The 17,920-nt window shown below is 38.9% G+C and overlaps 1 protein-coding gene across 1 annotated transcript in view; it reads left to right on the top strand.

Moving 5' to 3' along the window:
* Window positions 1-15,576: 15,576 nt before the first annotated feature.
* ABCC4 (ATP binding cassette subfamily C member 4) overlaps window positions 15,577-17,920 on the top strand; it is a 277,290-nt gene continuing 274,946 nt past the window's right edge. Inside the window, exon 1 of the mRNA XM_031958557.1 lies at window positions 15,577-15,723. Coding sequence (XP_031814417.1) covers window positions 15,650-15,723 — 74 coding nt within the window. The 5' untranslated portion in view covers window positions 15,577-15,649. The remainder of the gene's footprint in view (window positions 15,724-17,920) is intronic.

Here is a 17,920-nt window from a genome sequence, read left to right as displayed (position 1 = left end):
ATCAGTGAATTGTTTCTAACAGGCTAAAAAAAAGTGAAGATTCTAGAGTTCCAAATTCCATTTGAAACTCTGCCAGGTGATTGGAACTATAAGCTTCTACTTACAAAATCAAAGAATCACAGAATCTTGCAATTTAGGATTGCAGATGCTAGTTAATGCAACTCAGCTAAAGAAAAATTCCCCTCTGCAAGATCCCTGACATATGTTCATCCAGGCTCCTTTCAATGACTTTCTAATACAAGAAGTTCCTAACGGCAACATATTCCATTGATGGTTCATATAAGGGGGGCAATATTGCTTCCATAGCTTCCCAAAAAATATCCATGATACTTCCTTAAGCATAGGGAATCAAATATTTAACTTTTATGCTAACACTTTTCTCTTTCTGGTCAAAATTGTCAGCCATCATGGAGCTGAAGGAAATCTGTGAAAGATACCTTTGGAATGAAAATATTAAAGTCATGTATATATACTTCAGTGTAAATTTGAGTTAATTTGGGACTTCACTAAAATTTAGAATCAGAGCATTTATACTTTGAATCTCATCTTAAATCCTAGAATGAAAGACTTTGTCCTCTTAAAAGCAATCACTACACAAATAGTAGTGGAGATGATGAAATAATGAAATTTTGACTTTAGGAGGGCTTTCTCAGTCCCCTAAAACATATTAGGTCTACCCTACCTACAGGCAATATCAGGATTCATGCATTCTATAAATGTGGGGCTCTTTACAGATAAAGACAATCATGGGCAACTCATTGCCTACTAAACTATTTGTGAGTAGGGATTGCTTAAGTTTTATTTTTGTACATCCAATGCCTTACACAGTGCCTGACTCATGGTAGGTATTGATTGATAAGCTTTAAAATAGAACATGATTCTATGAATTTACTTTCTAGGACAGAAGATCCTCCACAGATTCTCAGTCCTTTCTAAGCCCATGACAGAATGCTCATAATTTAAGAGCTAGAAGGAAATTAGAGATCATTTATTCCAATCTTCTAATTTTATAGACCATATCAATGAAGTCCAGAAAGGATATGTGGCTTGCCTAATATATAAGGAGTAAGTAACATAATTGCACACAAGTCCTTGACTAGAGTTAGTACATTTTCTGCTCCAGCATACTATGTCTGGATGGCCCCTTGTGATCCTTGTCAAGGCACTAGGAAGATCTCCCTGTAATTATTTCCACTCAATCATTTCTGGGGAGAAAGGAAGAAAGGCTCTGTGAGGGATTGGAAGACAGTTGGGGTCCTCCTTTCAACAAGAAAATAGCAAGGAACATCTCCCAACTTGAGTAATCCTGGGGTTACTTGTTATCAGCAGTAGGAACATTTCTTTTAATCTGTATGTTTGTGCATGTGAAGGGATTGGGGGGAGGGAGCTCTCTCCCAAAAGGGCAGAAACTCTTACTATAGCCTACTACAGAGACCAGAAGGCATCTCTTCCATATGGGAACCCTCTGCTAGGGAATAATAATTCTGCCTGGAAATTGCATTTTCCTACTAATGTTGTCTTTGCTGATGGCCCTAGCGAAAAAAAAAAAAAGTCATTCTTTAACTTCTATCTCTCCGGTTGTGCCACAGTTCTCTTTTATTGTCCTGACTCAGTTTCCCTAATTGTCCTGACTCAGTTTCCCTAAATTGTCCTGCCTTGGTTTCCCTGAATTGTTCTGCCTCAGTTCCTAATTGTTCTGCAACACCACCCCTCCCTTCTAATCATGATGATCCAGATAAGGAGAAAGACCTTCTTTCTTAGACATCATGAACCCAGCCTATATATATATATATATATATATATATATATATAGGCTGTATATATATATATACATGTGTATATATATATACACATGTGGCTCAGATATAAGGGGGTAGACAGAGGCAGGGGTGGAGTCACAGTGCTAAGAGCAGGAACTAACAATATGATTCTGACTGGGTTGGGGGAGGCATTCTGATAAGTAGGGAAAGGCTGGGTTCATGATGTCTAAGAAAGAAGGTCTTTCTCCTTATCTGGATCATCATGATTAGAAGGGAGGGGTGGTGTTGCAGAACAATTAGGAACTGAGGCAGAACAATTCAGGGAAACCAAGGCAGGACAATATATATCATTGAGAACTCAAATTGTTTTGCTGGTTTCTTGGAGACAATAGTCTCATTCAGCCCTGGGACCAACCCATGGATCCATTTGGTCCTAGTAAATCTCTCTTTCAAATAAAATATTAAAAACTCTCTAATCTCTATTTTGCCTCAGTTTCTCTGGCATTACATAACTTTTTTCATATCCCCAAAATTGACATAGTGCTTAGAATATAGTAATCACTTAAAATGTTTAATGATTAATAATATTTTTGGCATTTCAAAGGATTTTGCTTTTATGCATTACTGGGAAAAATCATAAACTTAATAGACATTTACAACTTAAAATTCTTAAAGATAAGATCTTAAAGTTTACCTGGGTGAATATCCTCAATATCTACATGAAGGCTCAGAAAGTAATTTATCTAAAATCACACAGCTGAGGATCTGGTGCTCAAATGCGGGCCTTTTGACCCCCAAATTACAAATCTTTCTTCTCACCACCAAAAAATTCCTTTTGGTGATTGATACTACTAGAATGAAAGTTGCCTTTTTTTGAAAAACAATAGAGAAAGGAAATGAAAAACCCAATCCTGCCCGGGCAAAACTAATTTGTAGGTTGCCTGTAGAACTCATCCTATGTTTGTCAAAGGAACAAACCCACATCTGAGGAAAAGACAAGTTGTTGGTCAGACCTAGAAATGCATTGCAAACACCAAAATCCAAAGCCCAGTGTTATAAAAAATTTAAAAACCTTAAGTATTTTGCTTAAAGAATTGTGTCTGATTTAAAGCACTTTAGAAAGTCTCATAGGTCATTACATCTAACCTAGCAACTAACAAGGAACAAACATCTGCATAAATTGAATTTTAAGCGACTACAAGACATTTTCATCTAGTTTCAGATAAGTTTCTGAATAGTTATGACCATAATCCTTCAAAGCAGTGTCTAGACAAAGAACAGTATTTTCTGTTTGGGGAAATCAGAGGAGGAAAAGCCTGTAGGCTACATCCTGCTGAAGGCCTACTTGAGGATCAATGGCAGGATGTGGGCTCTTAACTTTCAGTCTGACACACCATGGAACATTTATTCTTTACCTTTCCTTTTTGCTCCTTGGGAAGTCACAACAGTTAGGTGGGGAACTTTGCTGTTCATTGAAAATAAGAGGAAAGATCATTCTGATCATCAGGAATTCATACGCAAAAACACACATGGGGGGAAAAATCCAATTAGAGAAAAGAGCCTGACTAGGAGGGAGGAGCAATTTAGAAGTCTTGTGATAACACTGGCTTAATGTTGAGCTATTTAAGATTCTTTTAGGGGTTATTTAAGTTCAATATATGAATTTCTCTGAATAATAGAGAAAACAAGGGAAGAGAAAAAACTTAGAATCATATCTAATCTGTCTCAAATTCATCCACAACAAGCATTTATTGTTTACTGTGTGCCAAACTCTGTGCTAAATACTGAGAGAGTACAGAGAAATGCAAAAATGCAAAAACAATCCCTGTCTTCAAATAACCTGTCCAAACCAAATCAATTCTTTTACTGGAAAGCTGCCTCCATGTTGGACTTGTGTCAATGACATCATGATTCTGACTCTTTTGGCTTGTGCCTCTTTACCTATTTCCCTATTTCCCAAGATCAATAAATCATATTTTTATTTTATAATTTGTTTAGCTATTGCCTAATGAGCATTCTAAATTTTTCAAAATTTTCCCACCACAAAAAGAGGTGCTATGAATATTTTTGTACGTATGGGTGCTTTTCCTTTTTTCTTTGATCTCTGTGACATAGAAGTAGAAGCAATGTTGCTGGGCCAAAGAGTATGCACAATTAAATAGCCTTGGGGCATAATTCCAAACTTTTTCAGAATGATTGAACAAGTTCACAGCTGTACCAACAGAGCACTAATGTGCCCATGTCTTCTCCAGTATTCATCATTTTCATTTTCTGTCATCTTGGCCAGTCTGATTAGTTCACATTGGTGGTATCTAAGAATTATTTTAATTTCCCAATTATTATTAGTGATTTAAAAATTTTTTTCTCATATGGTTATCAATAGCTTTGATTTTTGCCTTTGAAAAATATCTTTTCATATTCCTTGACTATCAATTGGACACAGCTATTCTTTTCAATTTTGACTCAGTTTTCTATATATTTGACACACGGAATCTTTATTAGAAAAACTGACTGCAAAGCTTCCTCCATTCCCTTCCCCCTTTTTCTTGCTTATCTTCTAATTTTAGCAGCATTAATTTATGTAATCAAAAACAACCATTTTACCATCTATGAATCTCTGTCTCTTGTTTGGTCATGTACTATTTCCTTACCCATAGAGCTAACAGAAAACTTTTTCCATGATCCATTAAATTTGCTTATGATGTCATCCTTTATGTCTAAAACAGGTTTCTATTTTAAGTTTATCTTGAAATACAGTATGAGATGTTGGTCTTTGCTCAGTTTCTATCAGACTACTTTTCAGTTTTCCAATAGCGTTGTCAAGTAGTGAGTTCCTGCCCCAATAGCTGGGGTGCTTTAATACATTTTTAAGAAAAAAGGAGGGGGCAGCTAGTTGGTAAAATGGATAGAGCACCAACCTTCAAGTCAGGAAGACTTAAGTTCAAATCTGCCCTCAGACACTTAACACTTAACACTTCTTGGCTGTGTGACCCTGGGTAAGTCACTTAACCCCAATTGCCTCAGCAAAAAAGAAAAAAAATAGGCTAATTTTCTTATGGCAAGATCCTTAAGGTCTTCTATAGGAACTTACTTTATAAATGACTTTAGTGTGGCTATTGGTTAACTCTGAAAATACGAGGATTTAAATAGTCTGATAAAGGCAGCAAAGTTACCTCCCTCTTTTGTAATTTTTCTATTGTAATGTTGAAGATATACCACCCCAACCACTTACCCTGGCTCACAATCTGTGTCTCCCTGAATCTTTTCCCTTATTTACCTATATTCTATATTTTGCCAAAGTCCTATAAATGTCACTTCTGCAACATCTCACAGATACCACCTTCTATCTTATGACACTGCTACCATCTTTATAGCATTTTATCACTTCATCCTGTACTATTGCAATAGCTTGGTTTTATTCCTTGCCTCAAATCTGCACCCATTCCAGTCCATCTTCCACCCAGCTATCAAATTGATCTTCCTAAAGCACAACTCTAACACTTTATCTCTACCCCCTCTTTAAAAAAATCACTTCCAAGATCAATTATAAAGTTCTTTGTTTAATATTCAAAAATCCTACATTACCTGCCTCCTTCCTACCTTTCCAGTCTTACACCTAATTTCTCTATGATTTAGCTACACTGGCCCACTTGCTGTTTCTTAATTGCCTATCCCAACTCTGTGCCTTTTTACTAACTGTCCCCATACCTGAAATGTTCTCCCTCTTCTCTCCGACTCCTAGAGTACCTGTGTTCCTTCAAGACTCAGTTTAATTCTCATTTTAACCAGGAGGTCTTGGTCTAACCTACCCACTCTCCTTATCCCACCCCAGGTTGCCCACCCCAGGTTGCTATCCATTTCTCCTTTATGTAACTTGCAGGACATATTCATTTACATGTTGTCTCCCCCATTAGAATGGGAACTCTTTGTATCCTCAGTCCTGAGCCTATAGTACCTTAATAAATTCATATTCACTGACTTGAAAACCTCCATAAATAAGGAAACTCTACTTTCTCTGACAGCCCATTTCACTTCTGGCATGTTTTTACTTTGCATAGGGCATAAATTTCCTTCCCCTAAATTTGCATCATTCTTCCTATTTCTATCCTTTGGGGTAAAATTGAAGTTTAATCCCCCTTCCACCAGAAAGGTCTTCAGATTCTGCAGTCTCTCCCTAAGTTTTTCTTTCTGAAAGCTTAAAAACATGGTTTTCAACTGATCCTTAAATGATATAATCCTGGGGTCTCTCACTATTTTGGAAACCTTTTCTGGGCATAATTTAGCTGTCAATATTCCTCCTAAAATATTGCAACCAGAACTGAGAACAATATAGTTATGCTTTGTCCATGACAGGCCTGTAAAATTGCAGAGTTGTCTGGCTTGGAGATATCCAATCCAACTTCCTCATGTTACAGTTGAAGAAACTTAAGCTCATTTATTCAAGGTCACATACTTAGTAGTATTTTATAACTGGATATGTTTAAAAAAAAAAGAATAAATATAGATACATGAAAAAAAATTGTCAATTTTCTTTACATGGGAAAATCTTAATTACCACATCTTAATTGATGTGAACAAAAAACTCAAAAGAGTACAATAACATTATTTTGAATGAAAAACAAACTAACTGCAATGGTTTTTAATAAATAATTTTCTATTACTAATCTGAAAATTGGTGTATATGTGTAGGGGGAAGTGGCGAGATGTGATAAGAATACAAAGGAATTTTGAAGCATATTTTAGCTTCAGGAGATGATATATAGTGGATAATGGTTATGCTTAAAATAGCTAAGCAAGAATTATTCATAATAATTATACCCTCATGTTGGATCATCTATTCTCTTTCTTAACAAGAGACCTTAACTGTTCTCAGATCATGTTTATCAAATACCTCCTAGACAAATTTCTATAGTAAGTCTAAATATAGAGTGGAGGATATTTCTGGAGTGAGCAAAATTCTGTCTTCAATGCTTTCCAATGAGTAGAAATTGTAGAAAGATTTAGACTTGATTTAAGAAAAAATTTCCTAATTATAGTTTTCCAATAAAAGAATGTATTGACTTAGGAGGCTCTCCATCATGAGGGCTTTCAGGTGATGTTGAGTAATGACTACTTGCTGGGATAGTTGTGGAAAGAACTGTCTATATTAAAGAGCAATGGGCCAGAATCTGCTAATCATCTAATCTAGAATATCTTTACCTTTTGATCAGATTTGAGTTTTCCCCAATGGGATACAATCTGCCCAAGATTTCATCTTCTCATCAGCCTAAATCTCTTCAAAGTCTAATTCTGTGAAAAGAGAAAAATAGGAAAATGGTATCATTAATATAGAAAGAAACATATTTGATTTTTTTTACTTATTTTCTTTTTTTTTTATTTTTATTTTTTTTTATTTAATAGCCTTTTATTTACAGGATATATACATGGGTAAATTTACAGCATTAACAATTGCCAAACCTCTTGTTCCAATTTTTCACCTCTTACCCCCCCACCCCCTCCCCTAGATGGCAGGATGACCAGTAGATGTTAAATATATTAAAATATAAATTAGATACACAATAAGTATACATGACCAAAACGTTATTTTGCTGTACAAAAAGAATCAGACTCTGAAATATTGTACAATTAGCTTGTGAAGGAAATCAAAAATGCAGGTGTGCATAAATATAGGGATTGGGAATTCAATGTAATGGTTTTTAGTCATCTCCCAGAGTTCTTTTTCTGGGCATAGCTAGTTCAGTTCATTACTGCTCCATTAGAAATGATTTGGTTGATCTCGTTGCTGAGGATGGCCTGGTCCATCAGAACTGGTCATCATCTAGTATTGTTGTTGAAGTATATAATGATCTCCTGGTCCTGCTCATTTCACTCAGCATCAGTTCGTGTAAGTCTCTCCAGGCCTTTCTGAAATCATCCTGTTGGTCATTTCTTACAGAACAGTAATATTCCATAATATTCATATACCACAATTTATTCAGCCATTCTCCAACTGATGGACATCCATTCAGTTTCCAGTTTTTAGCCACTACAAAAAGGGCTGCCACAAACATTCGTGCACATACAGGTCCCTTTCCCTTCTTTATAATCTCTTTGGGATATAATCCCAGTAGTAACACTGCTGGATCAAAGGGTGAAACATATTTGATTTATAGCATTCTGCCCTTTAGATACATAGGTGAGAGAAATGATTATTTCACTCATAATAATCACCAGTTACTGGATTAGACCAAGATTTTTCCTCTTCTTACTTTCTCATTCAGAAATCAGCCTCTTAGGTTATTTAGCCAACATTTGAAGAGTAAGGCTGATGAGAAGATGAAATCTTGGGCAGATTGTATCCCATTGGGAAAACTCAAATCTGATCAAAAGGTAAAGATATTCTAGATTAGATGATTTAGCAGATTCTGGCCCATTGCTCTTTAATAAGACATGTCTGCATAGAAGTGGATTCCCCGTTTTGTCTAAATTATCCTATGTGGAGTAGTATGGTTATAGATAAATTTCTGTCCAAGATTGAGTGATCAATTGAATTCTCCCAGAACCCATTAAAAAAAAGCCCACCCCTTATTCATTCTTTCATTACTTGTTAACCATCAGAGTTGATTTCCATCCTTACTCTTCCAAGGACATATCTGCCTTGAGTGAATTCCATAAGGTATTTTTGGCATTTGAGAGTGCCACTTAGTTATCCAGAGCAATAGAGGGTGACATATTGACTTTAAAAAATCACAAATTACCATTATTTCTTTTGTTAAACTTTTTCCAGTAACATTTTCATCTGGTTCTTGTCCACTCTGTAGCTTTGTCTATTCCAAGTTGCAGGTGTGAATTTGACACATTCACATCTGGAGTATGCTTCAGTCAATCCATCAACAAGCATTTATTAAAAATCTATTATATGACAGGCATCTTGTTGAGCAGTGAGGATACAAAGAAAATCCTTGTTCCCAAGAAGCTCACAGAGAGAGACAGAGAAAGAGAGGCAGAAACAGAGATGGGTTAGAAAGGTTGGCAAATAAGTGTGGATAACATGAGGTTTGAATTTTTACTCTAAGCAATGGACACTTGGGAAGTAACATGTTTCCAACCTGTGCCATAAAAAGAAAATTCTGGCAGTGGCTGTGTGAAGGAGGAATTGCTCAGAGTAGATTTTGAAGTTAAGGAAACATTAGAAGGCTATTAAAATAGTCTAGATAGCAAGTGATAAAGGCCTTCTGATAGTAACTGTGAGTGGAGAGAAGAGACAGGCTTAAGATATATGACAAAATATGACAGGATATGGAAGGTAAGAGAGAAGGTGAAATCAAAGTTATAAATTGTGACCCTGGCTGCTGAAAAAACTAATGCAAGTTCAAAGAGACATATAATCCAGCTGAGTATATACTAGTTCTATTTATATACTGAATAATAAGAGACATAATGGCTGAATGAAGAAAAGTTATTTAATGCAAATAGATTTATGAGAAAATTATGCTTTCATATTTCATATGTAAAGTTTCTATATTTTAAGAAGTCCTTAAAATTTATTTGTTAGTAAGTTGCTAGGTAATAAAGGGCTGCTCTGGTTAAGAAAACGTGGGTTTGAATAACACCTGAACTACCAAAATATTGTACAAAGTTAAATTATTCAATGTATTTGTTTTTTAAAAGGTTAAGCTATTAAACATAAAGGACACCTAGTGGTACAAAAGAGAACATACAGATTTGTGACTGACAACTTCAACAAACATTTGTAATTGTAGGATTTAAGAGTTAGCTGAAAGAATCCTTTGAGATCATCAAGTGGAACCTCTTCATTTTGGATGATAGGATTTAAGAGATACAAGAAATCTTAGAGTTCCTTCTGTCCAACTCCTTCATTTTATAGTTAAGGAAACTGAACCTCAGAGAACTTGAGTGACAGGTCAGATTGAACAGGTGTTAAGTAGCAGAGCCAGAATTCAAGTTGACACAAGGAAGAAAATCCTCTTTGCTTTTTCTTTTAAATGAGGGGGTTGGATCAGGGGTTCTTAATTTGGAGTCTGAATTTGTTTTTACTAATTTTATTGTATTTCAATATAACTGGTTTCCCTTGTAATCTTTAATATTTTATGTATTAAAAATATTATTCTGAGGAATGCATAATCTTGAGCAAACTGCCCAAGGGTTCCTTGACACTAAAAGGTTAAGAACCCTGTCCCCAGCCCCCAACTAGATGTATTTTGAGGTCTCTCCCAGCTCTAAATCTATGAATTTATGACCCAATTATTGAAATCCAATGATCTTTCCACTAGGCTTTTTTTTGACTCTCATTGGCAACTAGATTAGGAATGGGCTCTAAAGATCATCAAATTTAATATCTTGATTTTCAGATGAAAGTGAAGCTTCCATAAATGAAACAAATTATGCATCATCACAATTGGGAGGATTAGAGCAATAGGAACATCTGTGAAAATACCAAACTGAAATCCTTTCCTTGGTCTTTATTTCAGGTTAAAAAATGCATTGTATTAGCATGCAAGTAACAGAACATCCCAAACTGGGATGCAAAAGTAAGATGAAGATTAAGAATCAGAGATTCAACTCTGAGCTTTGAATTTCACTGAACATTATGGTATAGGGCATTGGTGTGAAATTCAAATAGAAAAAGGGACCAACAAGCCATTTGATGATCCTTCATAATGACTTAAGAAGCCACATTATTAAATTTTATCATATTTTTAATCTATTTTGTTAAATATTTCCAAATTACATTTTAATATTGATGCGGGAAAGATTCCAATCTTTGATTCCCAACCCCCTTAGCTAATGTAAATTACCCTTTGACTCACAAATCCTGGTCCCTTTGAATTCCAATAGAAGGTCCCGACCTGTCCCAGCCCCACCCGGATCTGAGCCAACTTTGGGGCTACACCCCAAAGCTCCTTGAGCTAAGTCTTCGACTTAAAAGGACCACACTGGGAACCCCTCTTTGCAGAGATTCCAAACATGGTCGCCATGTGAGGACTCTGTCCACTGGACCCTCTGTCTAGTGCCCTCCTTATCTTTACCTTCACCTATCTCCTACTTCTAAACTCAGTAATAAACCTCTTTTATCAATCTAGCTCTCTGGGCCAATAAATGCTTTTATTGGGAATTCGTGCCGCTACTAGACTTCATATACCGCCGTATCTTTGAGCCGAATCCAAGGGGGTTGCAGGGGAACTCTGTTTGACTCCCTGTACCCCAAACCTGCCACTAGACCTTAACTAAACCCTAATTTCATTTAGGTACCTCAAATGTAGACCTCAACATGTGGTCTAGACCTCAACAATATGATTGGGAAAGCTCTAGGACAGGGCCTTTTAAACTTTTCCCACTCTGCACTGACCCCTTTTCACTTGAGAAATTTTTATGCAACCCCAGGGAATATAGGTATATAAATAGGTATACAAATCAAACGCTGTTTATTTACCCAAAAAATTTCATAAAGAAATTTATTTTTATTTATTTATTTATTTAAATTAAATAACTTTTTATTGACAGCACCCATACCAGGGTAATTTTTTACAACATTATCCCTTACACTAACTTCTGTTCCGATTTTTCCCCTCCCTCCCTGCATCCTCTCCCCAAGATGGCAAGCAGTCCTATACATGTTAAATAGATTACAGTAGATCTTGGATACAATATATGTGTGCAGAACCGAACAGTTTTCTTGTTGCTCAGGGAGAATTGGATTTAGAAGGTATAAATAACCTGGGAAGAACAAAAATGCAAGCAGTTTACATTCATTTCCTAGTGAAGAAATTTATTTTAAAACAGTTCTTTGCTATACATATAATTCTATCATTTATTAAAGATGAAAGCAAATTTTCATGCTAATGAGATAAATATGCTTGTTTATTTTTACATCAAGAGTTAATCTTGGTGGAATGTTTGAAACTTTTTAATGTTGCTAAATTTTTCATGACTCTCACATTCAGTTACATATGGGGTCATTCACAGTTTAAGAAGTGCTCTAAGGAATATTGTGGGCCCCATAGTACATAGTTGACATTTCTAGTGAAGGGGAAAGGAAAATGGTTCTATCATATCATTTGACAAGCATTTATTAATCACTTACTGTGTAGGAACTACATAAAATGCCTGGAGTTTAAATAGCTGGTTTCAGATTCTAACATTTCCACTTACTACTTTACAGACCCTGGGCTCTGTTTCTTTTTTCTATAAAATGAAGGCAGTAGAGTAGATGATAGCTTACCTGCTAAATCTAAAGCCATGGGTTTACAACCTATTTATTACAAGGTGTGATTGGGATACAAAAATTAATAAATAAATCATAGATCCTGACCTTGAAAAATAATAAAAGACAATGACAGATGCATAAGTGAATATAATGCAACAATATAAACTAGTGTATGATAGATTCATTAAGGTGCAAAGTTTTATTAGTTCAACTAACATCAAATCAAGCCCTTGTATAGGGCACAGTCCTGTTAGAAAGTTGCCAGGCTCTCTATAAATTCACCCTCAAGCACCTCCCACCTGGATTATAGCAGAAATCTCCAATTTTCACCATCATTTTATTTGGAGGTGAGGGGAGCAAACAGATTAAGTCACTTGGCCATTAAGTATCTGAGTCTGAATTTGAATTCAAGTCTTCCTGAATGTAAATCCTGTGCTTAATACACTCAACCTGTAGCTGCCCCTTAAAGGCTCATCCACTGATTAGCAGAAGTCTTAGAGCTAAAGCAAGAAACTTCCCACATTATGTAGTCCACTTTCCCTAATTTTACAGTTAAGGAAATTGAAGGCCAGAGGTTAAACTGACTTGCCCCACTTTATATGCAAATAATATAGACAATTCAGTCAATAAATACCTATTATGTACACAGACACCTTAAGAGCTGGAGATAAAACAATTTACAAGGAGGAAGCACTAGAATTAAGGGAGAGCTTCTGAAAGCGGGACTTTTTGCTGGGCTTTGAAGCCAAGTGAGCCAGGAAGCAGAGTGGAGGAAAGAGTACATTTCAGGTTTTGAACTCAGCTCTTGTGACTTCAAATGGAGCACTCATTCCACTTTACCATTTTGTCTCCCTGTAACAGATAAAATTCACAGGCAAAGATGTCAGGACCACTGAAGTTGTGGGAAAAACATTCTCTAAAAAGGAGAGGGAGTAAAGGTTAATTTGTATTTCAACCCAGAGTTACAGGGTTTATTTGCTACTTTAGTGTATATTTGGGTAAGTTACAACCTGTCTTAAGCCTTAGTTTTCTAGTCTGCAAAAGGTTGTACTTAATGTTCTCTAAATTCCCTTCTAGTCTCAATCCTATGACCTTAAGTATTTTTGCGTCCTTTTTACATTTTATTATCGACCCTTATATATTCTATGAACTAAGATAACTTTTATTAAACCCTGAAGTCAGATTTAACGATGCAAGCTTTACAAGCATTCTTAAATATAGTCATGATGGTGCTATTGATGAGGTATGGATCATGGCAGGAATATGGGTTTTAGGCTGTGGTAAGAAAAGGCACTTTATTAAAGAGAGAAAGACACTAAGATGTTCTCTCTCTCTTTTTTTTTTTTATTTAATAGCCTTTTATTATAGGCTATATGCATGGGAACTTTACAGCATTAACAATTGCTAAACCTCTTGTTCCAATTTTTCACCTCTTATCCCCCCACCCCCCTCCCCTAGATGGCAGGATGACCAGTAGATGTTAAATATATTAAAATATAAATTAGATACACAATAAGTATACATGACCAAAACGTTATTTTGCTGTACAAAAAGAATCAGAGTCTGAAATATTGTACAATTAGCTTGTGAAGGAAATAAAAAATGCAGGTGTCCATAAATATAGGGATTGGGAATTCAATGTAATGGTTTTTAGTCATCTCCCAGAATTCTTTTTCTGGGCATAGCTGGTTCCATTGGAAATACTGCTCCATTGGAAATGATTTGGTTCATCTCATTGCTGAGGATGGCCAGGTCCATCAGAACTGGTCATCATATAGTATTTTTGTTGAAAAGATGTTCTCTTAGTGGGCAATGTCAAGGTATTGCAAAGATACTTATATACAGAAACAAAACAATTTGGGCTCTGCATCCATACTTGAGATAGGGTGTGGGAAAAGAGTCTCTCCCAGGGAATGTAGATTTTGCATCCAAAAGGTGCATAACGTGCGGGAAGAGAGTCTTTCCCAGGGAATGCAGATGCTGTATTGTCCTCATCACTATCTTTGAAATGTGGGTGATATTATTTGAAGCCCTAAGTGAAGGAAGAATGTATGCTAAGAATTCAACTTTTTAAAACATTGCACACTTTATTTGGGCTTCCTTCTGGGGATCTTTAAGGTTCAAAGTAAGGTCAAACTACTTCGGATACTCGGTTTTCTGGCGAAAGGGACTTCCTCAAATTATCTTGCATTTAATGTAAATGCTAGTAGAAAGTTAGTTTTTTTTTTTTTTTTAATCCCTGAGTTGAAACGAACTTAGTCTTTGGTTTATAGAGATGACCAAAGAGAATTACAGTGGTTAAGTGTCTGTCAAGGTGAGTTGAGCACAGATTCCTGAGCCTAGCACGAGATAAGTCACATCCAAAATAATTTAGAAAGCTGCAGAATCCGTGCTGGCGCTTTTTTTTGTAAATGCCACGAACATTTTTTTTTTTTTTTATTTAATAGCCTTTTATTTACAGGATATATGCATGGGTAACTGTACAGCATTAACAATTGCCAAACCTCTTGTTCCAATTTTTCACCTCTTCCCCCCCCCCCCCAGCCCCTCCCCTAGATGGCAGGATGACCAGTAGATGTTAAATATATTAAAATATAAATTAGATACACGATAAGTATACATGACCAAAAGCCACGAACTTTTGATGGAGAAAATCTGTTTGCTGGTATTAGTGCAGGGTCCTGCAAAGGCACAGTGGCTTTCAAGTGCTAACCGTGCATAGACTCAGTGCCTCCAGCAAACTCAGTCAGGCACCGAGTGGAACCCTGAGAAAGGCTTCGTGCAATTCGGCCAATTCTGCATCTCTCGGTTTCTCTCCTGACATTCGCAGGAACGGACAAGAGCCGTGCCCAGAGGGGGACGGCACGCAGGGGTGCAAGAGCCTTCTTCCAAGCGCCGGGCAGTTAGAAGCGGCCATGTGACGGCCACTCGCCTCCCCCTTGGGGCACTCCTGCCCGGCCGGCAGCTTGCTTAGCGGGGCTCAGAAATAGCAGAGCAGGGCGCCGAGACGTGGAAGCTAGCTTAAGTCCCAGCCCGGCACAGACGGGCGCACCTTCCCTCCCCGGGCGGCGGCGCGGCTTTCCCCTTCTCTTTGGCGCCCCCGCTCGGCGGGGGCAGCCCCGGCACCCCCTCACGGGGAAGTCGCACACGCAGCGGTTCGGCCGCGGACGGGGCTCGGGCCACAGGACAGCGAGGTGCTAGCCCTGAAGGAGCCAGGCGGAGCGCCGAGAGCCGGAGGCGGGGAAGAAGGCGTGTCGCCGGGCTCCGGTTTCCGGAAGCCGAGCTGCTTCTCGGGCGCTTCCAGCCGGCCGCGCACTGAGGCGCAGAGCAGCCGCTCGCTCGCGGGAGCATCGCCAGTCTCCCGGTCACCGGCGGCAGCGGCCCCAGGGGGCAGGGCGGCGGCGAGCGTCCTCCGGCGGAGAGCGCCGAGCCCCTCCGGCGGAGAGCGCCGAGCCCCTCCGGCGGAGAGCGCCGAGCCCCTCCGGCGGAGAGCGCCGAGCCCCTCCGGCGGAGAGCGCCGAGCCCCTCCGGCGGAGAGCGCCGAGCCCCTCCGGCGGAGAGCGCCGAGCCCCTCCGGCGGAGAGCGCCGAGCCCCTCCGGCGGAGAGCGCCGAGCCCCTCCGGCGGAGAGCGCCGAGCCCCTCCGGCGGAGAGCGCCGAGCCCCTCAGGCGGGCTGGCCAAGATGCAGCCCGTGTACCAGGACGCCAAACCCAACCCTTTGCAAAACGCTAACCTCTGCTCCCGCATATTCTTTTGGTGAGTGAGCGAGCGAGCGAGCGCGCGCGCGCGCGCATCGGGGGTCTGCGTCCCACAGCCGCGTCCCAGCTTTGCTTTGTAAAACCGTTAGCGAGGTGCCCTGCTGATCCCCCTCCGCGGCTGCACAGCCTTTCCCTCCAGGGGTCGGCTCGCTGCCTGCCCCGGAGGTGCATTTTGGGGGGAAGCGGGTGGGCGGATTGGGGAGCAGTTTCCGCCATTCATTGATCCATCCGCACCGCGGCTTCCTGGTCGCAGGGCGGAGCGGCCCGTCCTCTGCTACTTCCCTGCTTGCTGCCCGGTGCTGCCGGCTGCGCCTGCTTCTGAGGGGTCGGCAAGCGGCAGCAGCAGCCGCAGCAGCCGCAGCAGCCGCAGCCGCGCTTACTGGTCGTGACTACCGCGTCCTCTGTCTGGTCTGCCTGCCTGGGCTTCGGGAAGCGTAACGGCGTGGGGTGCGGGCAACAGGAGGGGGTGGGGCGCGGGGCGAGACCCGCTATCCGCACAGACCCGGGCAGGGAGTGGGCGGCCACGTGCGCGCGCGCGTCTCCGGGTGTGTGAGAGAGAACGAGAGGAGGCAGAGACTGAGGCTACTGTGCACTTTACATCATCTCCCGCCTGACAGTCAGCCACTTGATGGATTCGGAATCTCCAGATTGCGCTAAGACTTTGATGTGGAGGAGGGTTTCTTTTGCTTCTTCCAAAGGATTGGTTTTGGGTTTTGATCGTTTTTTCCCCTTAAAGGAGGGAGGGTGATGGATGGGAGGAGAGGAAGTATACCTGTTTAACTCCTCTGGATGGTCCCTCTCGGGACGCTGACGCCTCTACCCCCATCCTCTTTAAGTTAAACTTGAGCGAGTGACACATGGGGAAGGAAGGAAGGATGCTCAGTCGGCAGTAAAAGGGACACACGCTGATGACACTGAAACCTACAACCGAAGACCCATTATCTCTTAGCCCCGGCGCCCCGGTGGCAGTGGAGTTGTGATTTTCAGTTTAAATTGTCCTCCGTGAGCACATTTGGGGTTTTCTCGGCAAAGACCCTGGAGTTGGTCGCCGTTCTCTTCTCCAGCTCCTTTTACAGGGGCGGAAACGGAGGCAAATAAGTTTGAATGACTTGCCCATCTAGTAAGTAAGTGAGTACAAAATCTACTAAGTACCTGAGTGTTTTAGACTCAGCACGTACCGACTCCAGATCCTGAGCCACCTAGCTGCCTGAATTGCCCTTCACCCAAGTCTCAAAGAAGCAGGTGTGAGCTTATCTGAGATTGCGTTCGGAGCTCTAGCTCTAATGGATCTGGCCGCGACTCCTCCCCTTTAACTTTCTTCTGGCAAGACAGCTGTCTTCCTAATATATAAAAGTGGTTTCTGACATGGTGTCTGGGTGTGGTAAATTGCGTGTAGCTAAAAAGCACAGTTTTATGAATGGAAATATTCTAAGAGTACAATGTAGCATTAGTGCTTTTTGCCCGTGAAGATTTCGTACTAAAAGATAAGGGAGAGATACAGATAATCAGGTGTGTGTGTGTGTGTGTGTGTGTGTGTGTGTGTGTGTTTATATATGTATATATATATATATATATATATATATATATATATATACAACATCAGGTATACTTGAACCTAATATAAATATAAATATATATATATATATATATAACATCAGGTATACTTGAACCTAATATATATATATATATAAAACATCAGGTATACTTGAACCTAATATATATATATATATATATATATATATATAAACATCAAGTATACTTGAACCTAATATATATATATATATATATATATATATATAAACATCAAGTATACTTGAACCTAATATAAATATATATATATATATATAAAACATCAGGTATACTTGAACCTTATATATATATAAAACATCAAGTATACTTGAACCTAATATATATATATATATATATATATATATATATATATATAATTAAATATTGAACCTAATATAAATAAAATAAATATATATATATTAATTATATATATATAAAAATAATATTTCTTGAACCATATATATATATATATAAAATCAGGATTTGAACCTAATATAAATATAAATATATATATATATATATATAACATCAGGTATACTTGAACCTAATATATATATATATATATAAAACATCAGGTATACTTGAACCTAATATAAATATAAATATATATATAAAAAATATCTTAA

Source organism: Sarcophilus harrisii, chromosome 3, assembly GCF_902635505.1.
Source record: "Sarcophilus harrisii chromosome 3, mSarHar1.11, whole genome shotgun sequence".
Taxonomy (NCBI): domain Eukaryota; kingdom Metazoa; phylum Chordata; class Mammalia; order Dasyuromorphia; family Dasyuridae; genus Sarcophilus; species Sarcophilus harrisii.
This window is presented reverse-complemented; position numbering and strand designations above follow the sequence as displayed.